The 23,024-nt window shown below is 46.6% G+C and overlaps 1 protein-coding gene across 1 annotated transcript; it reads right to left on the bottom strand.

The window, feature by feature from the left end:
• Positions 1-905: 905 nt before the first annotated feature.
• Positions 906-22,735, bottom strand: LOC310683734 (solute carrier family 2, facilitated glucose transporter member 5-like). The gene is made up of 13 exons (XM_083454065.1): positions 22,661-22,735; positions 20,914-20,990; positions 19,149-19,244; positions 17,756-17,916; positions 15,453-15,577; positions 13,395-13,547; positions 9,525-9,650; positions 8,230-8,417; positions 7,050-7,160; positions 5,532-5,633; positions 3,481-3,556; positions 2,771-2,898; positions 906-1,306 (listed from the first exon to the last, which is right to left on the bottom strand). The coding sequence occupies exons 2-13, from the start codon at positions 20,953-20,955 to the stop codon at positions 1,130-1,132; spliced, it is 1,485 nt and encodes a 494-aa protein (XP_083310191.1). The 5' UTR covers positions 20,956-20,990; positions 22,661-22,735; the 3' UTR covers positions 906-1,129.
• Positions 22,736-23,024: the final 289 nt, after the last annotated feature.

Raw genomic sequence — 23,024 nt, 5'->3', positions numbered from 1 at the left:
ACCTGGTATGCAGGCTAAGACCCTACCTGCCAGCAAACTGTCTCGCCAGAGTGGTGCATGCTCTAGTTATCTCCCGCTTGGACTACTGCAATGCACTCTATGTGGGGCTACCTTTGAAGGTGACCCAGAAACTGCAATTAATCCAGAATGCGGCAGCTAGACTGGTGACTGGGAGTGGCCGCCGGGACCACATAACACTGGTTCTGAGAAATCTGCATTGGCTCCCAGTACGTTTCCGAGCACGATTCAAAGTGTTGGTGCTGACCTTTAAAGCCCTAAACGGCCTCGGTCCTGTATACCTGAAGGAGCGTCTCCACCCCCATCATTCAGCCCAGACACTGAGGTCCAGTGCCGAGGGCCTTCTGGCGGTCCCTTCATTGCGAGAAGTGAGGCTACAGGGAACCAGACAGAGGGCCTTCTCGGTAGTGGCGCCCGCCCTGTGGAACGCCCTCCCATCAGATGTCAAAGAGATAAACAACTACCTGACATTCAGAAGACATCTTAAGGCAGCCCTGTTCAGGGAAGTTTTTAATATGTAACGCTGTACTGTTTTTAACACTTGATTGGGAGCCGCCCAGAGTGGCTGGGGAAACTCAGCCAGATGGGCGGGGTATAAATAATAAATAATAAATTAGTATTGTTGTTGTTGTTGTTGTTGTTGTTGTTGTTGTTGTTATTGTTATTGTTATATATCTAACTGCAATCTCTGCTTGTGAACGTCACTTGATTTCTTTGTGTGTGTGCAAATGCCTCTGTGTGATTTATAGGCCTGGGGACTCCACTTTTGTGGGTTCCTCAGAGGCTGCGGCTGTTCTGAGCAAGGAAAGCTGTGGTGAATGCAGGCCCATTGCCGGCGGTCATGATTTTGTGGGCTCGAGAGTCATTTCACACATTTGGCTCTGGACTGATTGTGCTCGCCCTTCGTAATTTAATAAAGAAACAACATTTGTGGTAGAACAATAGAAAAGTGCACACAGGGAAGGGGGAAACAGCTTGGGTTGCTATTCTGGACTGAAAGGAAAATGGCCGTACGTGTTAACAGAGCTGAGGCGACTGAAGGGCAGCATGAAGGGGATCGTTGTATCTTAAAAAATAACAATTAAGCACAGCATCGACGCCTTCTGAGTTTCTAACTATCTGGGTTTCTATCTATCTGTTCCTTATCCTCCTTGGCTTGGAGATCCATGGACTTGCGGATTTCAAGAAAGGTCATGCCTCTGGTTTCCGGAACCAACACGGAAATATAAATAAAGGTCACCATGCAGAGAGGCCAAAGGATGAGGAGGCTGTAAGGCCCAGTGAGCGGCTGGAGTTGGAAAGACAAAAGGGGGAGGGAACAGGGGGAGGTAAGCAGGGGTTGACCAATGTGTCCCGGCGGGCTCCTTGTTTTCCCAGTCTCCATTTCAGGTCTGGGCATTTCCGCCACAGTTTGTGAGTTGCAACCGAACGTGCAAAGAGGAAATCTGCATGTGTTGCGGTGATGGCCTGGGATTCGGACTTGGAGGCTGAACCTGAGGAATCCCAGCCTGCATAGGAGTCCCCACCTCCAGAACCAGCTGAGCCGGGGCTGGGGCTTGAGCCTGAAGGGTCCTCACCTGTGCTGGATCCTCAGGTGCAGGCACCAGCTGAGTCTGCTCTGAAGGTGATGGAGGACCCATTGCCTGCAGGTGCTCCACTCTCAGCCCCGTCAGGAGAAGCTGAGGTTGCCTCTGGGTCCGGTAATCCTCCAGCCTCTCCTGAGCTGCAGAGGCTCAGGGCAGAGAGGTGGAAGGAATTAAGTTCTCGCAGGAGGAATGCTCGCCTCCAGGCCAGGAGAGGCGAGTCACCTGTGGACCGGGGCCACCCTATGCCTTGGGGCAGATAAAAGCCAGCCAGCCCAGTCCCAGGTTGCAGGAGCAACATTGTTGGTAGCCTGTTCCTGCCTGAACCTGTCCTGCTCTTCTGCCAGAGTTCCTGACCTCACCGGACTCCCTGCCTTGGACCCCGCTTCAGCTTCGACGGACAGCCTCCATACTGCACCCTTGACCTCGGACTGGACTCGAACCTCGCTGCACGGTTAGCCCTTGGGACCAGCACAGTTGCTCAACACACCCTCCTTGTGCCGCTGGCCCTGCTCATCTCATGTGGCCCCCAGAAGGAAATGTGGCCCTCGGGACGGGAAAGGCTGCTGACCTCCGCTTTCACGGGGGTGCCACTCCACCCAGAACAGACATGTGGACCTGACACCTGGACTTTGGAAAAGCCCACCCATAGGGATCCTGTCCTTCCAGGGTTCGGTTTCCATTTAATGACGCCTGCACGGTGTCTGGATGCCGATCCAGGACCTCCAGGAAAGGTCGTTTTGTCGAGCACGCAAAAGTGGAACGGCCAGAGTCCTCAGTTCAGGAACTTCACCTGGCCTACCAATTGCAGGGGCTTGTTGTCCTGTCCTGCAGGGGGTAGGGAAAGGTGAGGTTCAAGCCAGGCAGAAGGCAAGGTGGGACCAGGTTCCAGCCACCTGCAAACATGAAGGCTGTGCTCTGGGGAGCAGCTGAGCTCAGAAGCTGCTCGAGTAAGGAACAAGCTGGAGCTGAGCTCTTTTAAACAGCAACAGATGCAAACTAGTTCCCTGCATTCTCCCGGCATTCCCACGTCATTTCCTACCGTTGGGGCAGAGCTGTTGTGTTTGCGGGAAATATCTAGATACCGTTTGTGGCTCGGCGAAATGTGATTTTTATTGCTGTTTTATTTATTTATTTCCCGCTAAAAGGGACCTGGCAGAACCACTCACCTCTAGCTTAAGGAAGATCCCCACAGCAGAACAGCGGGTGACCCAGTTCACTACTCCACCCAACGTGAAAGCTGTGGCCCGCGATGATTGAAGGAAGATCTCGAGAGTGACCACGTAGGTGATTATAGCTGGGAAGACAGAACGAAGCTGGGTGTTGAATTTGGCTCCCTCCTCCCAGAGTGATTTAACAGTCACACCCTCTTCCCAGGGAACTCTGGGAATTGTGGCTCTGCGAAGGGAACAGGAGGGGTCTCCTAACCACTCCACAGTTCCCAGAATTCTTTGGGGGGGAAGCCATGACCGTTTAAAGTGATACGAAACATCTTTCAACGTACAGTACAGACAGGGCCCTGCAGATATTTGGAGCTATAACTCCCTTCCAGTGCTGGATCTATGTCTTTTCCATCTTAATTAATTAAATTTGCACATCGCAAAAATACAACATGAGAACGCAAAACACATAATAAAACAAAATCTAACCGATAACTCCCCTCCCACCCAAAAAAACATATTGTAAAGGCCATTGGTTGTTTAATCAGCCAAAGGCATAGTCGAAGAGAAACGTTTTTGCTTGGCACCTAAAGATATGTAACGAAGGCGCCAGGCGAGTCTCCCCGGGGAAAGCATTCCACAAATAGGGAGCCGCCGCAGAAAAGGCCCGTGTTCTTCACCCACCTCAAATAATTTTTGTGTGTCGCCTGAGCCCTTACCTGGCCCAAGCATGTATCCAGTGAGCAGGGCAATGACTAAAACAGAGCTCAAGTAAATCATCCATGGCTGCATGGGCTGTTGGAGAAAGAGAGTTGTGAATGAGCAAGGTTGCCTCTCGTTTTGAGGCAGGGGTGGGGAATGACCACACCCTTTGACTTGAACGATTATAGGCATCTTTGTACACACACTCCCCCATATACATGTCTCTGAGTACATTCCTTGAACTTCCTTGCAACAGCCAGAACAGGGTGAATTTTGCCTCCATTTGCAAATTGCTATGGAAAGCACAGATTGGTTAGATTTCCCCTTGAAAGCAAACTGAATGGAGTTTTCTTCCTCATCCATAGCTAGAGCCTGCCCTGGGACCTTATTATTTATTTAATTTATATCCTGCCCTTCCTCTCGGAGGATCCCAGGGCAGCCAACACAGCCAAGATTTTATTAAAATGCCAAATCAGAGCGCCAGTGTGGTTTAGTGGTTAGAGTGTCATCCTGGGGACCTGGGAGACCAGGGTTCAAACCCCCCAATCGACCATGAAGCTTGCTGGGTGAAATTGGACGAAGTCACTGCCTCTCAAGCCTAGTCTATGAGGAGGGGGCGGGGAGAAGCAGGTACCCCACCTGGAGAAAAAAGGAGGCATATAAATGCAATAATGAAAATAAAATCAAGCTAAGTACAAAATCATCATGGAAAACAGGCATGAAATCTCAAAGGAGAGATAAAGAGAGATGCCAGAGACATCAGTTACACAGTCCACACTTAGGGTATAACAGGAATTATATAACAAGTTTATGAAAGTAAAAATGGGATCAACATCGGTATCTCTTATTTTCTATTGGGACCAGCTGTATTTCCAGCAAACCTTACTGCCCACCCGGAAACCTATGTCCCCATTTGTGGAAGGACGTGCGGACCCAGAACTGGCCTCCATAGTCACTTAACAGACACTCTGTTAAAACCGTGTTCATAGAAGACAATCTTATTCGGCTGTGAGTGATCGCCAAAGAAGAAGAAGAAGCATGTATTCCCATTTTACTGTATTATCCACAGCATTTATAGCTGGGAGAGTGGATATGTTCTACGTTTTTGACATGGAAAATAAAATCATGCCAAATGGAATGAAATCTGCCCTTACTTTTTTGACCTCAGTCTATGCTGGTTTTTCTAGTAGGACTGATTCTCACAAAGCAGTCTAAAAACAGCTGGAACTGTCATAAAAGTTAATCTAAAAACAGTTTTGGTTAGAAACATCTATTTCAAGAATCGTGGGGTTGTTGTCATTGATTGATTTATATTACCCTAAGGTCCCAGGGCAGGTTAAAACACAATATTAAAAACAGTTTAAAACAGCTTGCAATCTCAAAAAATTAGCTGCGTCCTAAAAATACACACAAGGGTCAAAAGTGAAGGCAAAGAGGTATGTCTTCAGCAGTTGCCAGAAGCTTTATAAGGAAGGTATCAAACACAGTTCTGTGGGGAGTTCCATAACTTAGGGGCCACCGTAGATGTTAAGTTGTGGGTGAACATATCAGACGACACAGCGATTCTTCAAACAGCTCTTGTTTATTCACAGGCCAGATCAGAACTGAACTGAAGGGTTCAGTCAGCCTGCTTATATAGAGCTCCACTACAACGCAACTGTAACAACTTTCTAAAACTATCCAATCACTGAACGTCACTTTCAATCCCTTATTTGCATAACTATCTACAGTATCCCCCTGCTGGCCCAGGGTGAGAACTTCAGTACATAACAGTAGAGAAAGCTCTCTTCTCGGCCGCCGCTACCACCACCCTGCGGCTCTGCCAGTGGAGGAGCTACCAAGAGCACCCGCTTCTGAAATCTCAGAATCCAAGAGGATTCTGGGAAGGAGGGGGTTCCTCAGGTATTGAGGACTTGAGTTGTTTATGGTGAAGGCCAGGTTAGAATGCCTATTATTATTATTAAGAATTATTATATAGAATTATAATAATGGCCTAAACAAAGCAGAATAGTCGAGATTTTAATGAGCGACATTCAGCTCTGCATTCTGCCGGTCCCGATTTACTCACCTGAAGTTCGAGGGTCAAGGTTAGCAAGACGCAGGCAACGCTACAGATCAGAAATCCCAGAAGTAGGAGAAACCTCCGCCCCACAGAGTCAATGACAGACATCTAGGGAATATAAAGGCAGGGGGGTGAGAGAGAAAGGAAGCCTTTGATCACAGCCAACAGCTTCAGGCTGCAGAGTTAGAGCTGATTTATTTATTTTACATGCAGGTCCCGCTTACCGGACATAAGGCATTCCCAGGAAATTGTTCGTTAGGCTAGTGTTCACATAACGAGCTGACAATTTCCATTATTTCCTATGGGAACATTTTAAATCCAAGATCTTCCCACTCCCTCCCTCCATGGTTTCTGCCTGAAAATAGCTGCTGCCGACCAGCAAACCAAGTAAGGAACTGGGCAGTCTTCCTCAAGACAAACTTCCTAAATGCATGCAAATACCTGCGTGTATTTATTTAACAAAAGATATAACCTACTTGATTGTCATGAAGCCTCTTAGTTCTCAGGAAATATGAAAAATTATCAATAAAAACATGTATTTTTTAAAAATATCCAAAATATTATTAAAACCAACGGGAGAAAAATAAATAAAATGAAACTAACTGTGGCCTAAACCAATTTTGTTTTAAGCGGGTGCTAAAAAGAAGACAGCAAAGGTATCTATCTGCCTGATGTCAATAGCATAGGTGCTGCCATGCTAAGAGATCGATTTCTTACAAGTGTTTATACAGTGGTACCTCAGGTTAAGTCCTTAATTCGTTCTGCAGGTCCGTTCTTAACCTGAAACTGTTCTTAACCTGAAGCACCACTTTAGCTAATGGGGCCTCCTGCTGCTGCCGCACCACTGGAGCACGATTTCTGTTCTTATCCTGAAGCAAAGTTCTTAACCCAAGGTCCTATTTCTAGCAGAGTGTGTAACCTGAAGCGTATGTAACCTGAACCGTATGTAACCCGAGGTACCACTGTAGTTTATTTATGAAAATTTACATAATGCTTGACTGTAGGAAAGCTAAGCAGCTTACAAGGAATATAAAAATATAAAGTTTTTTAAACAATTGATTGGATGTCTTGCCCAACAAAACTGCTCCCCCCCAAAAAACAAAAATCCCCCAAAAGAACAAGCTTTTTGCAATAAGGAAAGTTCTGGAGGAACGTAAAAAAAAGTTGCTTTGATGTGGCCTTATCTAAACCCTCCTTGCCAACAAGCCAAAGTGAATCGATAAATAGCCAACATCATGTAACTTTCCTCTCTTTAATTGGTAGGGTGGGAAAACTATAGGCCAAATGCAGGTCTCTCTGGGATTGAGCAGTGGCGTAGCGTGGGTTGTCAGCACCCGGGGCAAGGCAAGTAATTTGCACCCCCTAACCTGTAGATTTGCGCCCCCTAACCCGTGGATTTGCGCCCCCTAACCCTAACCCCCAGATGTTGCGCCCGGTGCGGCCGGCCCCCCCTGCACCCCCCACGCTACGCCACTGGGATTGAGTTTGGAGATTTGAAAGGGAAGGAGAGAGGGGATGGCTCACCATTGTGGAGGCCACAAACAAGAGCCAACACGTCACACACAAATTCATATAAAAGATATGGCTCTCTTTGCTAAGAATCGACCTGTAGATTTTCTCCGCGTAGAAGTAGCCCTGCAAGCAGATCACAGCATACAAAGACATCAGCTGCGGAAGAAGATGCCGGCTACCGGGACTTTTCAGGAAAGAGGAAAAAGCAAAATGAAATAAAATAGAATCCACCCCAAACAACCCTTCAATGATGAGAGTTGCCTTTAATGTATTTTAGAATGATAAAGCCAAAGAATTGGCCCAAGGGTCATCTCCTGCGATGAAGGAATCACAGCTAACAAACCCACGGCAAGGGGCCATTCAAGCTCTGTTTCAATGCCTCCAATGAAGGAGGATAATTTTTCTAGGCAATACACCCACATTTAATTTCATCCTTCCCTCAGAGCTGTACACGGTAACAAAATAAAAATTAGTTAAAATGACAAAACCGGAATTCAGTTAAAATGCCTGGCTAAAAACAGCAACACAGAGTTGCCTCATGTGACATGAGGCAATCACCCCTGTCAAACTTGGCCTGCAAGAGCTGGGGGGGTCAAAATTGCTCCTCCAGCTGGATTCAGTTCCCCACCTGCTTCACCTGGGAGAATGTTCTGGAATCGCTTGTCTGGGGGGGGGGTCACACACACACACACACACGCACACACGTATGTGTGCACACACACGAATCAGCAACCTGGTGTTACAGCCTCTGAATGCTGATTGTAGAGCAAAACTTCTCAGAGGATGTTTTTCTGGCAAACATAAGTGAAATTCTTCAATGGTTTGAGAGGAGCTTGAAGAAATATATTCCTGAACCATTAAAGAATATCAGTTCTTCCCTGGGGATTATCTGGCTTCCCTGAAATTTGCCAATTTTGGCCACAACTGTGGGTCCAGCTTTCACTGCGGAAGGATGTAAAAGCCTCAGTCCGCTTTCCTTCTGGCCTTCCTTTCCTTAGCCCTTTCTTTCCTTCATTCACCAGTTGAAAAAATAGGGGGTCTCCCCCATTATTACAGGAGCCAAAGAGTTCCACCAACGTCATGTGACCCTCAGGCACTTTCTGGGAAGGGAACATGCCCCCTCTCGGCAGAGAAAGGTTCCTCATCCCTTCTCCCACAGCTCCAGAGCCACTTGGAACATTGGCTTCCTCACCCCAATTATGCCAGAAAATTGCTGGCCCCCCAACAAGATGGCGACGGTGATGACTTGGCGACGGAGACTATGGCTTTTCAGAAGCGAAAGTATCGTCATGTCCTTTTCTCGTATCTCATACTTCTCCTCCTTTCGGAGCTCCTCGATCTCATTTTCCATGTCAACCTTGTTCCTGAGCATTTTCAAGGCTGGGTGGTGGGAGAGAGAGAGAGAATCTGAGGAAGAATATTCAAGCACTACGCACAGTCCAGACTAGAGCATAAATATCACATACCCTCCAACATTTCTCCAATGAAAATAGAGACATCCTTTTCCATAATACTTTTATTATGTATACCCCACCCATCTGACTGGGTTGAACCCAGCCGTTCTGGGAAACTTCCAACATAGATAAAAACATAATACAGTGGCACCTCAGGTTAAGTACTTAATTCATTCCAGAGGTCTGTTCTTAACCTGAAACTGTTCTTAACCTGAAGCACAACTTTAGCTAATGGAGTCTCCTGCTGCCGCCAGGCTGCCGGAGCCCGATTTCTGTTCTTATCCTGAAGCAAAGTTCTTAACCTGAAGCACTATTTCTGGGTTAGCGGAGTCTGTAACCTGAAGCGTATGTAACCCGAGGTACCACTGTAAATAAAACTGCCTTCAGATGCCTTCTAAAGGTTGTATAGTTAATTATCTCCTTCGCTGCGTGACTCCATAACCCTCCAACATTTCTCCGATGAAAATAGGGGCACCCTAACATATCCTCCAATATTTATCTGACGATAAATAGGAACATCCTATGGGAAAGTGGGACATTCCAGGATCAAATCAGAAACTGGGACTGTAATCCCGGGACTGGAACATAGGGACACTTGGAGGGTCTGACATCGGTCACAGCCCAAGCAAACTTTGACGGGCGGGAGGGGCAAATGCCTCCCAGTCAATCCCAATATCACTTCCCACCTCCTCGCAGCCTTACCTGGAGACACCAGGGATTGGGCCTGGGGGCCTTCTGCATACAAAGAGTTAAGTTGTGGGTGAACATATCAGACGACACAGTGATTCTTCAAACAGCTCTTGTTTATTCACAGGCCAGAACAGAACTGAACTGAAGGGTTCAGCCAGCCTGCTTACATAGAGCTCCACTAGAACGCAACAGTAACAACTTTCTGTAACTATCCAATCACTGAACGTCACTTTCAATCCCTTATTTGCATATGTGGACCTGAGTGAAAACTATCTACAGTATCCCCCTGCTGGCCCAGGGTGAGAACTTCAGTACATAACACAAAGCTACAAAGCCAGCCTACCTTTCCTCGCTTTTGCTTCGTTCTTCATCTGAATAAATAGGTAGCGAGGACTTTCAGGGCACAGGAGCAGGAGCGGGATGTTGAAGAAAGCAACTATCCCGGTCAGGCCCAGCATCATTGGCAGACCTAAGAAAACGAGACAAGCGAATAAGTCGTGACAAGGTATGTTTACAAAGTGAAGCATGGAGTGGAGGCAGTGGAGAGGGGAGCACTTTTCTCCCCCTCTCCTAACGCTAGGACCAGGACACATCCTGCAAAACTGAATGCAGGGCAGAGAAAAGAAGGGGCCAACCACAGGAAGAGCAGAACTGTGGAACTCACTCACTCCCACAAGAGGCCAGGGTGGCCACCAACTTGTTGTTGTTGTTTAGTCGTTCAGTCGTGTCCGACTCTTCGTGACCCCATGGACCAGAGCACGCCAGGCACTTCTGTCTTCCACTGCCTCCCGCAGTTTGGTCAGGTTCATGTTTGTAGCTTCGAGAACACTGTCTAACCATCTCATCCTCTGTCGTCCCCTTCTCCTTGTGCCCTCCATCTTTCCCAACATCAGGGTCTTTTCCAGTGAGTCTTCTCTTCTCATGAGGTAGCCAAAGTACTGGAGCCTCAGCTTCACGATCTGTCCTTCCAGTGAGCACTCAGGGCTGATTTCCTTAAGAATGGATGCATTTGATCTTCTTGCAGTCCATGGGACTCTCAAGAGTCTTCTCCAGCACCATAATTCAAAAGTGTCAATTCTTCGGCGATCAGCCTTCTTTATGGTCCAGCTCTCACTTCCATACATCACTACTGGGAAAACCATAGCTTTTACTATACGGACCTTTGTTGGCAAGGTGATGTCTCTACTTTTTAAAATGCTGTCTAGGTTTGTCATTGCTTTCCTCCCAAGAAGCAGGCGTCTCTTAATTTCGTGGCTGCTGTCACCATCTGCAGTGATCATGGAGCCCAAGAAAGTAAAATCTCTCACTGCCTCCATTTCCTCCCCTTCTATTTGCCAGGAGGTGATGGGACCAGTGGCCATGATCTTCGTTTTTTTGATGTTGAGCTTCAGACCATATTTTGCACTCTCCTCTTTCACCCTCAATAAAAGGTTTTTTAATTCCTCCTCACTTTCTGCCATCAAGGTTGTGTCATCTGCATATCTGAGGTTGTTGATATTTCTTCCAGCAATCTTAATTCCGGCTAGGGATTCATCCAGCCCAGCCTTTCGCGTGATGAATTCTGCATATAAGTTAAATATGCAGGGAGACAAAATACAGCCTTGTCGTACTCCTTTCCCAATTTTGAACCAATCAGTTGTTCCATATCCAGTTCTAACTGTAGCTTCTTGTCCCACATAGAGATTTCTCAGGAGACAGATGAGGTGATCAGGCACTCCCATTTCTTTAAGAACTTGCCATAGTTTGCTGTGGTTGACACAGTCAAAGGCTTTTGCATAGTCAATGAAGCAGAAGTAGATGTCTTTCTGGAACTCTCTAGCTTTCTCCATAATCCAGCGCATGTTTGCAATTTGGTCTCTGGTTCCTCTGCCTCTTCTAAATCCAGCTTGCACTTCTGGGAGTTCTCGGTCCACATACTGCTTGAGCCTTCCTTGTAGAATTTTAAGCATAACCTTGCTAGCGTGTGAAATGAGTGCAATTGTGCGGTAGTTGGAGCATTCTTTAGCACTGCCCTTCTTTGGGATTGGGATGTAGACTGACCTTCTCCAATCCTCTGCGCACTGCTGAGTTTTCCAAACTTGCTGGCATATTGAGTGTAGCACCTTAACAGCATCATCTTTTAAAATTTTAAATAGTTCAGCTGGAATACCATCACTTCCAATGGCCTTGTTATTTGCAATGCTTTCTAAGGCCCATTTGACTTCACTCTCCAGGATGTCTGGCTCAAGGTCAGCAACCACACTACCTGGGATGGTTTTAAAAGAGGATGGGACAAACTCGTGGAGGACAGGGCTATTGATGGCAACTGGCCTGCTCCGGAAGGCTCTTGTTATGTTTTTTCTTTTCTTTTCAATTATGTTTTATTAAGTTTCAACATTTTAAACATATGCAATCAAAACACAATTTCATCTTTTCTCTTATTTTTTTGACCTCCCAACGCATTTTCCATGGAGTTGTGGTTTCTCCGCTTCTGCTTCACCCTATCTTCTATATTATAATCTAATTACTTCAGTTGCTCGTTGCTCGCATCTCGCTCGTGAGTTCATCATTCTATAATATTTCTCTAAGCAGTCCAAAAAAGACATCCATTCTTCCATAAAACGATCATCGTGAGATTCTCTTAATTTTGCCAGTTCTGCATAGTCCATTATCTCACTTAGTCATTCTTCTTTGGTGGGAACTTCTTCCGTCCTTCCATTTCTGCACATAAAGCTGTTGTTGTTACCTACATAAACAACTTTAACATTTGGGATTTATGCCTATAATCCCTCGCAAAAAAAAATGCTTCTGGCTTCTTTTTTGGTACACTCATTTAAACAAATTATCTAAAATGTATAAGAAGGTTCCTAACAATTGCTGAAAGTTTAAAGAAGGTAGATGGAGTGTATATACAGTGGTACCTCGGGTTACATACGCTTCAGGTTACATGTTTTTGGGTTGTGCACCGCGCCGAACCCAGAAGTACTGGAACAGCTTACTTCTAGATTTCGGCGCTCACACATGTGCAGAAGCACCAAATCGTCACCCGCGCATGCGCAGACGCGGCGCTATGGGTTGTGAACGCTGCAGGTTGCAAACGTGTCTCCCGCACGGATGACATTTGCAGCCCAAGGTTCCACTGTATCTATATGTGGTGGGCTTGCAAGAAAGCATTTGGGGAAATGATACATGATGAGATTAAAAGGATATTTAAAATTGGCTCTTCTTAATTATGAAGTAGGATGCCACGCCTAGTCTGCCTACATATCTTTTTTTATATATATAATATTTTTATTGGGATTTTTACATAGAAAAAAGGAAAAAAGAAAAGAAAAATACAAAAATACAAAAACAACAAGAAAAAGCAAATAAAAACAATTCCATTTTCATAATATTCTTTGCATTTACTTATTTCCCAGACTTCCCCACACCTCCCCTCACTGTATTCCAGTTCAAATATTTAATCAGCAAATCCCTTCCCTCTATCTTATCTTAATCTTTATCTTAGTATCTTAACATATCTTGATATTTTCTTGATACCTTAATATATTAAACCTTTAAATTTACACCTTTTAACCTTCGAATTTTCCATACTCCTTCACCACCTTATTGCTAATAACCTTTTAACCTCAATCCGATGTCATTCTAACATTCATTAATCTTATAATATTTCTGTAAGTAGTCTTTAAATTTCTTCCAATCTTCTTCCACCGTCTCTTCTCCCTGGTCTCTGATTCTGCCAGTCATTTTTGCCAATTCCATGTAGTCCATCACCTTCATCTGCCGTTCTTCCAGAGTGGGTATAGTCTGCCTACATATCATAGGATGTAAAAGGCAAAGGACCCCTGGACGGTTAAGCCCAGTCAAAGGTGACTATGGGCTTGTGGCACTCATCTCACTTTCAGGCTGAGGGAGCCGCCGTTTGTCCACAGCCTTCCGGGTCATGTGGCCAGCATGACTAAACTGCTTCTGGCGCAGCGGAACACCGTGACGAAAACCAGAGCGCACGGAAATGCCGTTTACCTTCCCGTCACAGTGGTACCTATTTATCTACTTGCACTGGCATACTTTCGAACTGCCAGGTTGGCAGGAGCTGGGACAGAGCAACGGGAGCTCACCCCGTCGCACGGATTCGAACAGCCAACCTTCTGATTGGCAAGTCCAAGAGGCTCAGTGGTTTAGACCACAGCGCCACCCCCACATCCCTGACCCCGCCCTCTTTTCTCCCACTTACGTTTCTTGTTCCCAAGGATGTTGGGGCTGCTGATGGCCTGAGCCAAGAGGACGCCCACGGTGAAGAACAGTATGGACATCATCGTGAAGGCCCCCCTCATGCTTACGGGGGCGAGCTCTCCAACATATAACGGGACCATAGTGGAAAACAAGCCTGGTTAAAGAGAATCAAAGGGTCACAGGCACAACTGGCAGAGGGACCTCATCCATGGCGTTATTTCATCATTTGTGGCATAGGACTGCAACCACTATTAATCCTGCTCTGAACAGACTTGTGCACACAGCTAACTCTGTTAATTTCAGTGGGCTTGCTGTGAGTAGAACTTTGCTGGTCCCAGCCGCTCTGCCTCCCACCACTTGAACTCAGAGCCCAGCCACACTTTCTCTTAAGTCCATACCTCTTTGCCACATTTTCTATTTGGTCTGGGGCTGCATGTTCCCACCTGGGATTTTTGCCTCTAATTTTACTTGGGGAAAGACCCCAGAAACCCTACGTTATCCCATTCATTCTTCCTATAATCAATATAACTGGGATAGCCTGGTCAGTAGAGCACAAGACTCTTAATCTCAGGGTCGTTGGTTTGAACCCCACATTGGGCTTGGACTTGCAGGGGGTTGGACTAGATGACCCTGGGGTCCTTTCCAACTCTACAATTCTATGACTCCATGACTGTATAGCCTGCTTCTCATGTTGTCTCCACCTTCAGCTTCTTACTCCCATGGCAGGGAGTAAGAGAACCAGGAAACCAGATGAATCAGACAATCATTTGACATACGTAAAAGGAAATGGGATCTTTCCAATATATATTATTGAATACTTATTATTAAAGACAGAAAATAAAGTTGTGATTGGAGCCATCACAAACGAGCGGAAACACACACAAATTTAGCACCTATATCACTTGATCACCTTTTTTTTTTTAAGGAGCGCTAAACAGGGGGAAAGTAAAATAAATAAATAAAAAATGATGCATGGCAAGAAAACGAGAAGTGCGCTGGTCAAAGCTGGAGAGACAAATGGAAAAAAATTACCCTGCAGGGAACCAGGCAGAGGGCCTTCTTGGTGGTGGCACCCGCCCTGTGGAATGCCCTCCCATCAGATATCAAAGAAATAAACAACTGTCTGACTTTTAGAAGGCATCTGAAGGCAACCCTGTTTAGGGAAGTTTTAAATGTATGATGTTTTATCAGGTTTTTAACATTCTATTATTATTATTATTATTATTATTATTATTATTATTATTATTATATAGGAAGGGAAAGAAGGAAAGGAGGTGGGAGCAGACCGCCCTCAACACAGCTCCCAGGAAAGCTTAAAAGCTCCTTTTGCACCCGATTCTCCCAGTGCAGAAAGAGCTTTTCAGCTCTCCGTCTTGTTTACCAGGCTCTGGGGTGCCCTTGCAAGATTTTATCGGACCTGGCCCCACGAGATCTGATGACAGCATCCCAGAGCCCAAGAGAGAGACCAGTAAGCAAGGCGGGGAGTTCAAAAGCTCTCTGCCCTGCTTGGAAAGTAAGGATGGCTGCATGGGGCTGGTTCCAAGGGGGTGGTTTGAGTATATGCGTTTTTGTGCATATGTGTCACTCCCAGAACATCACCCCTGTGCAAGATGCAATCGTACTGTATAACAACAACACCTAAAAACTTTAAAGTCTGAGACCGTCAACTAACTATTATGGAAAGATATATTCTTAATTGCCTGCCTAAGTCTGGGGAAATAGAAAAATTCTCAGCGGGCGTTTAAAAGTTGAAACAGAATCCCCTATTGGAGAAGTATTTAGAGTGGTATGATACTGCTTTAAACGTACATTGCAAATGGGAGCCAACTCAGCCCTAAGTTAGTCACGCCTATTATTTTCAACGGGTCTACTCTGAGTAGGATTAACATTGTGCACAGCTCCTTAACTTTTTAATGCTGATAAGCAGCCTAGGCATCTGGGTTCAGGAGTCAAAGCGTCAAACCACAGACACGGGTTCAAGGCAGCTTTCTGCTTTTGTTTGTGCTTGGATTTGTTAAAAGGCAATTCAAAGACTACATGCGGGCTGCTTTTTTTTCACCTGAAGATATCCCGACGAGGAAGCGAGCAAAAATGCCAAAGTCGTGGAATTTCCCTGCATCGGAAGCACCCATTAATCCACAGGCAACGGCGGCTGCAGCATTATTGAGCATCAAGGAGCGTCTCCTGAAAAGACAGCAAAAAGGGGGTGAGGAGGAGATGAGCAGGCTGCAAGCAGTGAAAAGAGTAGAGGAGGGAGGGCAGCTGCGGAGTTGCCAGAAGGCCCTGAAGTGCTGCTGCCAGTCAGTGTAGACAATACTGATTGGCTACTGCATGGATAGGCAAACTAAGGCCCGGGGGCTGGATCTGGCCCAATCGCCTTCTAAATCCGGCCCGTGGATGGTCCAGGAATCAGAGTGTTTTTACATGAGTAGAATGTGTGTTTTTGTTTAAAATGCATCTCTGGGTTATTTGTGGGGCATAGGAATTCGTTCATTTTTTATTTTTTATTATTACAGTAGTACCTCGGGTTACATACGCTTCAGGTTACATATGCTTCAGGTTACAGACTCCGCTAACCCAGAAATAGTGCTTCAGGTTAAGAACTTTGCTTCAGGATGAAAACAGAAATCGTGATCCAGCAGCGCAGAGGCAGCAGGAGGCCCCATTAGCTAAAGTGGCGCTTCAGGTTAAGAACAGTTCCAGGTTAAGTACGGACCTCCGGAACGAATTAAGGACTTAACCTGAGGTACCACTGTATAGTCCGGCCCCCCACAAGGCCGGAGGGCAGTGGACTGGCTCCCTGCTGAAAAAGTTTGCTGACCCCTGGTCTACTGATTCAGATGAACCAACAGTCTGAAACAGCCCAAAGACAAAACGTAAAAAATTAGACGTGTATTCCACCATGTGCAATCAGCCCTTATAAAATGAGCAAGTGTATGCAGCCGACTTATCTCCTTGAGCAGGAGTTTTGCCGTCTTCAGTCCATTCCAGGCCGACCACAGGAAGATATTTGAAACAGATTTTTTCACCCAGTGCTTTTGTTGTCTTCTGAGTTCCACACGGGATTTCACACAGCTGGGGCACTACTACTGCGGTTTGAGCGATCGAGAACAGAAGACTCCTGCTTGCAAAGCAGATGCTCTGCTGCTGAGCTACAACTTTCCCAAGCAAATGCATTGACCTAGGACTTGCCGATCAGAAGGTCGGCGGTTCGAATTCCCGCGACGTGGTGAGCTCCCGTTGCTCGGTCCCTGCTCCTGCCAACCTAGCAGTCCAAAAGCACGCCGAAGTGCAAGTAGATAAATAGGTACCACTCCGGCGGGAAGGTAAACGGCTTTTCCATGCGCTGCTCTGGTTTGCCAGAAGCGGCTTAGTCATGCTGGCCACATGACCCGGAAGCTGTACGCCGGCTCCCTCGGCGAGATGAGTGCCGCAACCCCAGAGTCGGTCACAACTGGACCTAATGGTCAGGGGTCCCTTTACCTTTTTACCCCTGCTCTATGTAGATTCCTGCATTACAGGAGGCTGGACTAGATAACTCTTTGGGTCCCTTCCAGCTCTACAGTTTTATGACTCTATCCTGTTTGTGGATTATCCTTTAGCAATAAGTATATTTGCAGAGATTCTTTTCTCTGTATTGAATGAAGGAACATTTGGACGGAAATTTGGTTTTGAGTCGTCCCATATTGAGCATCTTTTTGGTATTGTATATATTATGTAAAGGTAAAGGGACCCCTGACCATTCAGTCCAGTCATGACTGACTCTGGGGTTGTGGCGCTTATCTCGCTTTATTGGCCAAGGGAGCCGGCGTACAGCTTCCGGGTCATATGGCCAGCATGACTGAGGCGCTTCTGACGAACCAGAGCAGCCCACGGAAACGCCGTTTACTTTCCTGCCGGAGTGGTACCTATTTATCTACTTGCACTTTGACATGCTTTTGAACTGCTAGGTAGGAAGGAGCAGGGAGCAAGCAACAGGAGCTCACCCCGTCGCGGGGATTCGAACCGCTGACTTTCTGATTGGCAAGTCCTGGGTTCTGTGGTTTAACCCACAGCGCCACCCGTGTATTATGTAAAGGCTATATTTAAAGAAATGGATGCTTGGTGGAATATAAATGTCTTATTTTTACATGTTGTCTTTTATATAAGTTCTATATAGCTGCATACAGAGTCATGTGAGCCACGTTTCTTTATTTATCTGTATTCCTTTGTGTTGTGTTTTCCTATGTTTCTAAGGCAATGACCCAACACATAGCTTAACTAGAGATCAGTGGGGGGTATGGGTCAGTGATAGTCATATTCCCCACCCCCCAACACTTTTTGCTGTGCCTACTGTTCTCCATCCCCCTATTATCTCTGTACCTGCCACAGTTATCCACCAAGGTGCCAAGCATCAGCGACCCAATGATGCCTCCAACTGGGAAGACCAAAGCGTTAAAGGCCATCCGGCCAGTCTGAGACTCTTCGATTCTGATGTCCATCCTTTCGGTCTCTTCTGTTATGTTGGAATATATATGTGAGACCTAAGGTGGAAAAGAGACATCAGATGAAAGAGAGTGGGACGAGCACACAGAATCTGAGACACAGGAAACTAACTTATAGCATCCAGCGCAGTTTCACCTACAGCGGTACCCTGGTTCTCAAACGCCTTGGTACTCAAACAACTTGGAACCCAAACACTGCAAAACCAGAAGTAAGTGTTCCAGTTTGCAAACTTTTTTCAGAAGCCAAACATGCTCTGCTTTGAGTGTTACGCTTCCAGTTTGAGTGCCACACTTCCATTTTGAACATTACGCTGAGGTCTGTTTGTTTTTGCTATTTATTTTGCGTTTTTGTTTTTGCGGCTCTTTTTGCTTTGTTTCTGTGTTTGTGTGGAACCCAGTTCAGCTACTGATTGATTGTGTGACTGCAGTACATTGTTTATTGCTTTCATTTTATGGGTCAAGGGTCTCATGAGATAGTAAAATTCATGTTAAATTGCTGTTTTAGGGGTTGTTTTTAAAAGTCTGGAACCGATTAATCCATTTTGCATTACTTTCTATGGGAAAGCGCGCCTTGGTTTTGGAACGGACTTCCAGAACGGATTAAGTTTGGGAACCAAGGTACCACTGTACTCTGAATGGCAGCAGTTACCCAGAGTCTCAAGCAGAGCTCTTTACCATCACCTGCTGCCCTCAGCAAAAACAGTAACTAGAAATGCTTTGGGTTGCCCCACATGCAACATTTGCCCTCTAAAACTGAGCTATGGCCCACAGACTCCCCCTGCTCACTCAACCCTGCTACCTCTTCAGCTCTGACACCTCATTTCCCCAGTCTTCTGCCTCTGAGCATTCTTTGTCACCCCACCACTTTCTTCCATTGGGGGCTCCCCAGTTGGTGCCCTCCACCAATCCCCTGTGTCCAAACAGCCCATGACACCACCTACGTCCCTGGTAGAACCAGTAGAAACATCCCCCCCCTCAATCTAACGTAGTAGTGTCTGCACTGACTGGCAGCTGCTCTTTGAGGTTTCAGATTCTGATCTTTCCCAGCCCTGCTCGGGGATGTTACGGGTTTTGAACCAGGAGACTCCTGCATGCAAAGCAGATGCTCTGCTGCTGAGCTACGGCTTTTCCAAGCGAATGCATTGACCCACCCCTGCCCTATGTAGATTCCTGCATTGCAGGGGGTTGGACTAGATGACTCTTGGAGTTCCCTTCCAACTCTTACAGTTCTAGGATTCTAAGTAGTCCCACAGATGATAGGGCTGGCTTACCGTCTCTGGATTGAGGACAACCCAGTAGATGTATCCCAGTTGCAAGGAACCAATGGAGGGAATCATTGTAGCAATTAGAAGTCCGGATGTCAGTTCCTATAGGAAAGAGCAGTAGACAGTGTTGCTGGTTGTACACTGTCCAGGTGTGGTAGAGACACCTACTAGTGAAAACCCAGCCCTACCCATAAAACAAAGCATGGCCAGACACTCCAGAGATAGTGCAGTGTAGTGGTTAGCGTATCAGTCTGGGTCTTGGGATACCAGGGTTTGAATCCCCTGCTCAGCCATGGCATTTACTGGGGTGAACTTGGGCCAATCACTGCCTCTCTCAGCCAGTGGCCAAATGTGGTCTGCCACAATCCCCAGGCTACATTAGGAGGCAAAAATTGCAGACACGGTTGTCCTGATTCAGTGAGCAGGATCTACAGTCTGGGCAGGCTGAGAGGCAGCAATTTGCATGCAAAGTAGGACGGGTGGGTGTGGGTGTTTCAGGTGAGTGGTACATCCCACGGCACCAGAAACCCTGAGCACGACTTCACAAGCCATTGGGGTGACTCCAGCACCTGCCCTATCGGTGAAGAGCCCACCCCTTCTTGGGAAACATTTCTGAGCAATTCAAAGAGTTGGTGCTGACCTTTAAAGCTCTGAATGGCTTTGGCCCTGCATACCTGAAGGAGAGTCTCCACCCCCAACATTCAGCCCGGATGCTGAGGTCCAGCTCCGAGGGCCTTCTGGAGGTTCCCTCACTGAGAAAAGTCAGGTTACAATGGAACCAGACAGAGGGCCTTCCCAGTAGTCATGCCTCCCATCAGATGTCAAGGAAACAACTATCTGACTTTTAGAAGACACCTGAAGGCTGTCCTTCATAGGGAAGTTTTGAATGTTTGATGTCTCACTAGTTAATTTGTTTGAAGACACCCAGAGTGGCCGTCCAGTTAGATGGGCAGTAACTAATTAATTACAGTGGTACCTCAGGTTACAAACACCTCAGGTTACAAACACTTCGGGTTACAGACTCCGCTAACCCAGAAATAGTACCTCGGGATAAGAACTTTACCTCAGGATGAGAACAGAAATCGTATAGTGGCGGCACGGCAGCAGCGGGAGGCCCCATTAGCTAAAGTGGAACCTCAGGTTAAGAATGGTTTCAGGTTAAGAATGGAGCTCCAGAATGAATTAAGTTCATAACCAGAGGTACCACTGTACTACTACTACTATTAGGGATAAATCCAACTGCAAGGAAGCAGAGGCGACAGCAAAGGCAGAAACAAACTTTGCCTCCAGCTCTCCAGATTTGGCTGGATTTCAACTTCCATCTGCCCCCAAACAGCCCAGCCAACAGTCAGGTCAGGGAGGCTGGGAGTTGTAGTCCAACAACATATGGAAATCCACAGGCTGCCCATCCCTGGACTAAATGTGCCTGGGAGCTGGGACATCATCAAGGTAGGAGGCTGCCTGCTGCATCTCTGCATGAGTGGCCCCTTCTTCTTCTTCTTCTTCTTCTTCTTCTTCTTCTTCTCTTCATGGCCAAGTGGGGATTTGGTCTCCCAGGTCTTCATTGGACACCCTCACCACCATACCACACTAGCTAAGATGGCGGTCTTCAATTGTTGCTGGACTCGAACTCGCATCAGTCCCAGCCAGCATGGCCAATGAGGAGGGACAGTGGGGAGTTGTAGTACCCATTTGCTTTGCCCAGCTTTAGAACTTCGAACCATTGTGGCTGATTTCTCACCAGGGGGAGCCAGGATGCATCTGAACTCACCTTTTTCTTGCGTTTGGGAATTGAAGTATTCGAAGTTTCCATAGTTCCCTGGGTATGGGTGGAAAATAGGCAAGGAGCTGTAGGGAGAAAGAAGAATTTGGGCGTTCCAAGAGGAGTCGGAGGAGGAGAGGACAGAGGGTGAAGAAAGAGCTGTGAGTGGAAGGGGCCCCTTCCCCATCCTCTAGACCCCCTGGGGAAATCAACAAACCTGTTGTACCTGGACCTGAGTGTGGAGAAGGCAGCTGAATCGGACACAGCTGTAGCAGCCTAGGGAGGTAACATCCACCTTGGGCCTGCTCATAAAAAGCAAGCCTACAATGAGAGGCTAAGGCGACATTTGCTGTTTCCAGGAACTCTTTTGGTTATGAGACTTTTGTGGGTGAGCTGAGAGTTTGTTTGGACCCTGGGGTGAAAACCCAGAGTCTGAGAGGGAGGGTGTGTCGGAAGGAAAATTAACCGATATTGATTTCTATATATTGGTAACTTTGTATTAATGTAACATTTTTACATGCAACCATGTATTTTTGCAATTTTTACACTGTTTATTGTTTGTTTTTATTGACATCGCAAGAGATTAAGGGCTCCAGAGCTTGGTTGGTTTGCGTTCATGATTGCAGTGCAGCTTCTTTGTAACAAAGGATATACCTGTGTGATGCTGACACAAATCCCTACACTAACACTATGCAACAGAACAAAACAACCTTGGCCCAGTATACCTGAAGGAGCGTCTCCATCCCCATCATTCAGCCCAGACACTGAGGTCCAGCTCCAAGGGCCTTCTGGTGGTTCCCTCACTGCGAGGTTACAGGGAACCAGGCACAGGGCCTTCTTGGTAGTGGTGCCCTGTGAAACACCCTCCCATCAGATGTCAAGGAAACAAACAACTATCTGACTTTTAGGCAGCCCTGTTTAGGGAAGTTTTTAATGTTTGATATTTTATCGCTTTTTTATTATTATATTCTGTTGGGAACCGCCCAGAGTGGCTGGGGTATAAATAATAAATTATATTATTATTATTATTATAAGAACAAAAACCCCATCTCTCTCCCTCCCTTCTCTCCCCCCCCCCCAACTGCAAGATGTCTACGACAAAAGTGTCTCCCACCACATATAAAAGAACTGTGAAAAGGACTCTATGAATTGGTAGTGGGGGCACAGACATGCTTCCCCCTGTTTATTTGTTTTGTAACACAAGAAAGTATTTAATAAAAACCTTTTTAAAAAAAGTTTTCTGAAATCAACAATTCCAAAAAATAATTTGTTGTTGTCCTGGGTGCTGCAGTGTGGTAAGGGTGCTGAGAGGTGTTAGGAGACCTCCCAGATCTACAATCCCCCAAACACTTTGATTAGGGATCAGGGATGGTGAGATATGTAATCCAGCAATATCTGAAAAGCCCGCAGGAGCACCATTCGGAAAGGAGACTCCCTGCCATGTCTCTGCATGAGTGGCTGCTCTGGCCGTTACTAAGACAGATTAAAAAGGGGACGAGGGAACCTCCAAACATTGTTGGACTCCCAATTCCCATCCATCCCAGCCGCTGGCAGAGACGGTAGTTGTCGTAGTCCCACAACATCTGGAGGGGGGGCTGGTTCCCCCACTCCCAGATTGAAGCAAAGTCGAAAGCTGGAACTTCAGCCGTTCTCTCTCAGGGCAGTCAATTGGATCAAGAATCCCAGAAGTGGGTAGCGGTGAAGCCCCTCCATTATGGAGCCACCCCACACACCTGGTGCATTCCTGCAGAGGCACGGAAACTTACCACAAGGAGAGCGGGGGGGGGATCAGCCAAGCTCTGTTTTCCCTTGAAAGGAAGCCATCAAAAGGCAGACGGTATGGCAAGAGCCAATCAGAGGAAGGAAGCTGGAAGATTCCGGGGAAAGCAGCTGTTGACAGTTGGAAGGCCCAATAGAGAAGGCCAATGTAGGAGCATATCAGAATTGTTGCCAGCACAACAGAACTGGTATAACCTGCAGCATGAAGCCAATGGCCCACCTAGACCAGCACTCGGTCTTCACAGTGGCCAACCAGATGCCTATTATGGGATGCCCACAAACAGGTTATGGGTGCAAGAGTACTCTCCCTGCAAGAGCAATTCCCAGCATTCAGACTCATG

Source organism: Podarcis tiliguerta (assembly GCF_965153285.1).
Source record: "Podarcis tiliguerta genome assembly, chromosome: 8".
Lineage (NCBI taxonomy): Eukaryota > Metazoa > Chordata > Lepidosauria > Squamata > Lacertidae > Podarcis > Podarcis tiliguerta.
This window is presented reverse-complemented; position numbering and strand designations above follow the sequence as displayed.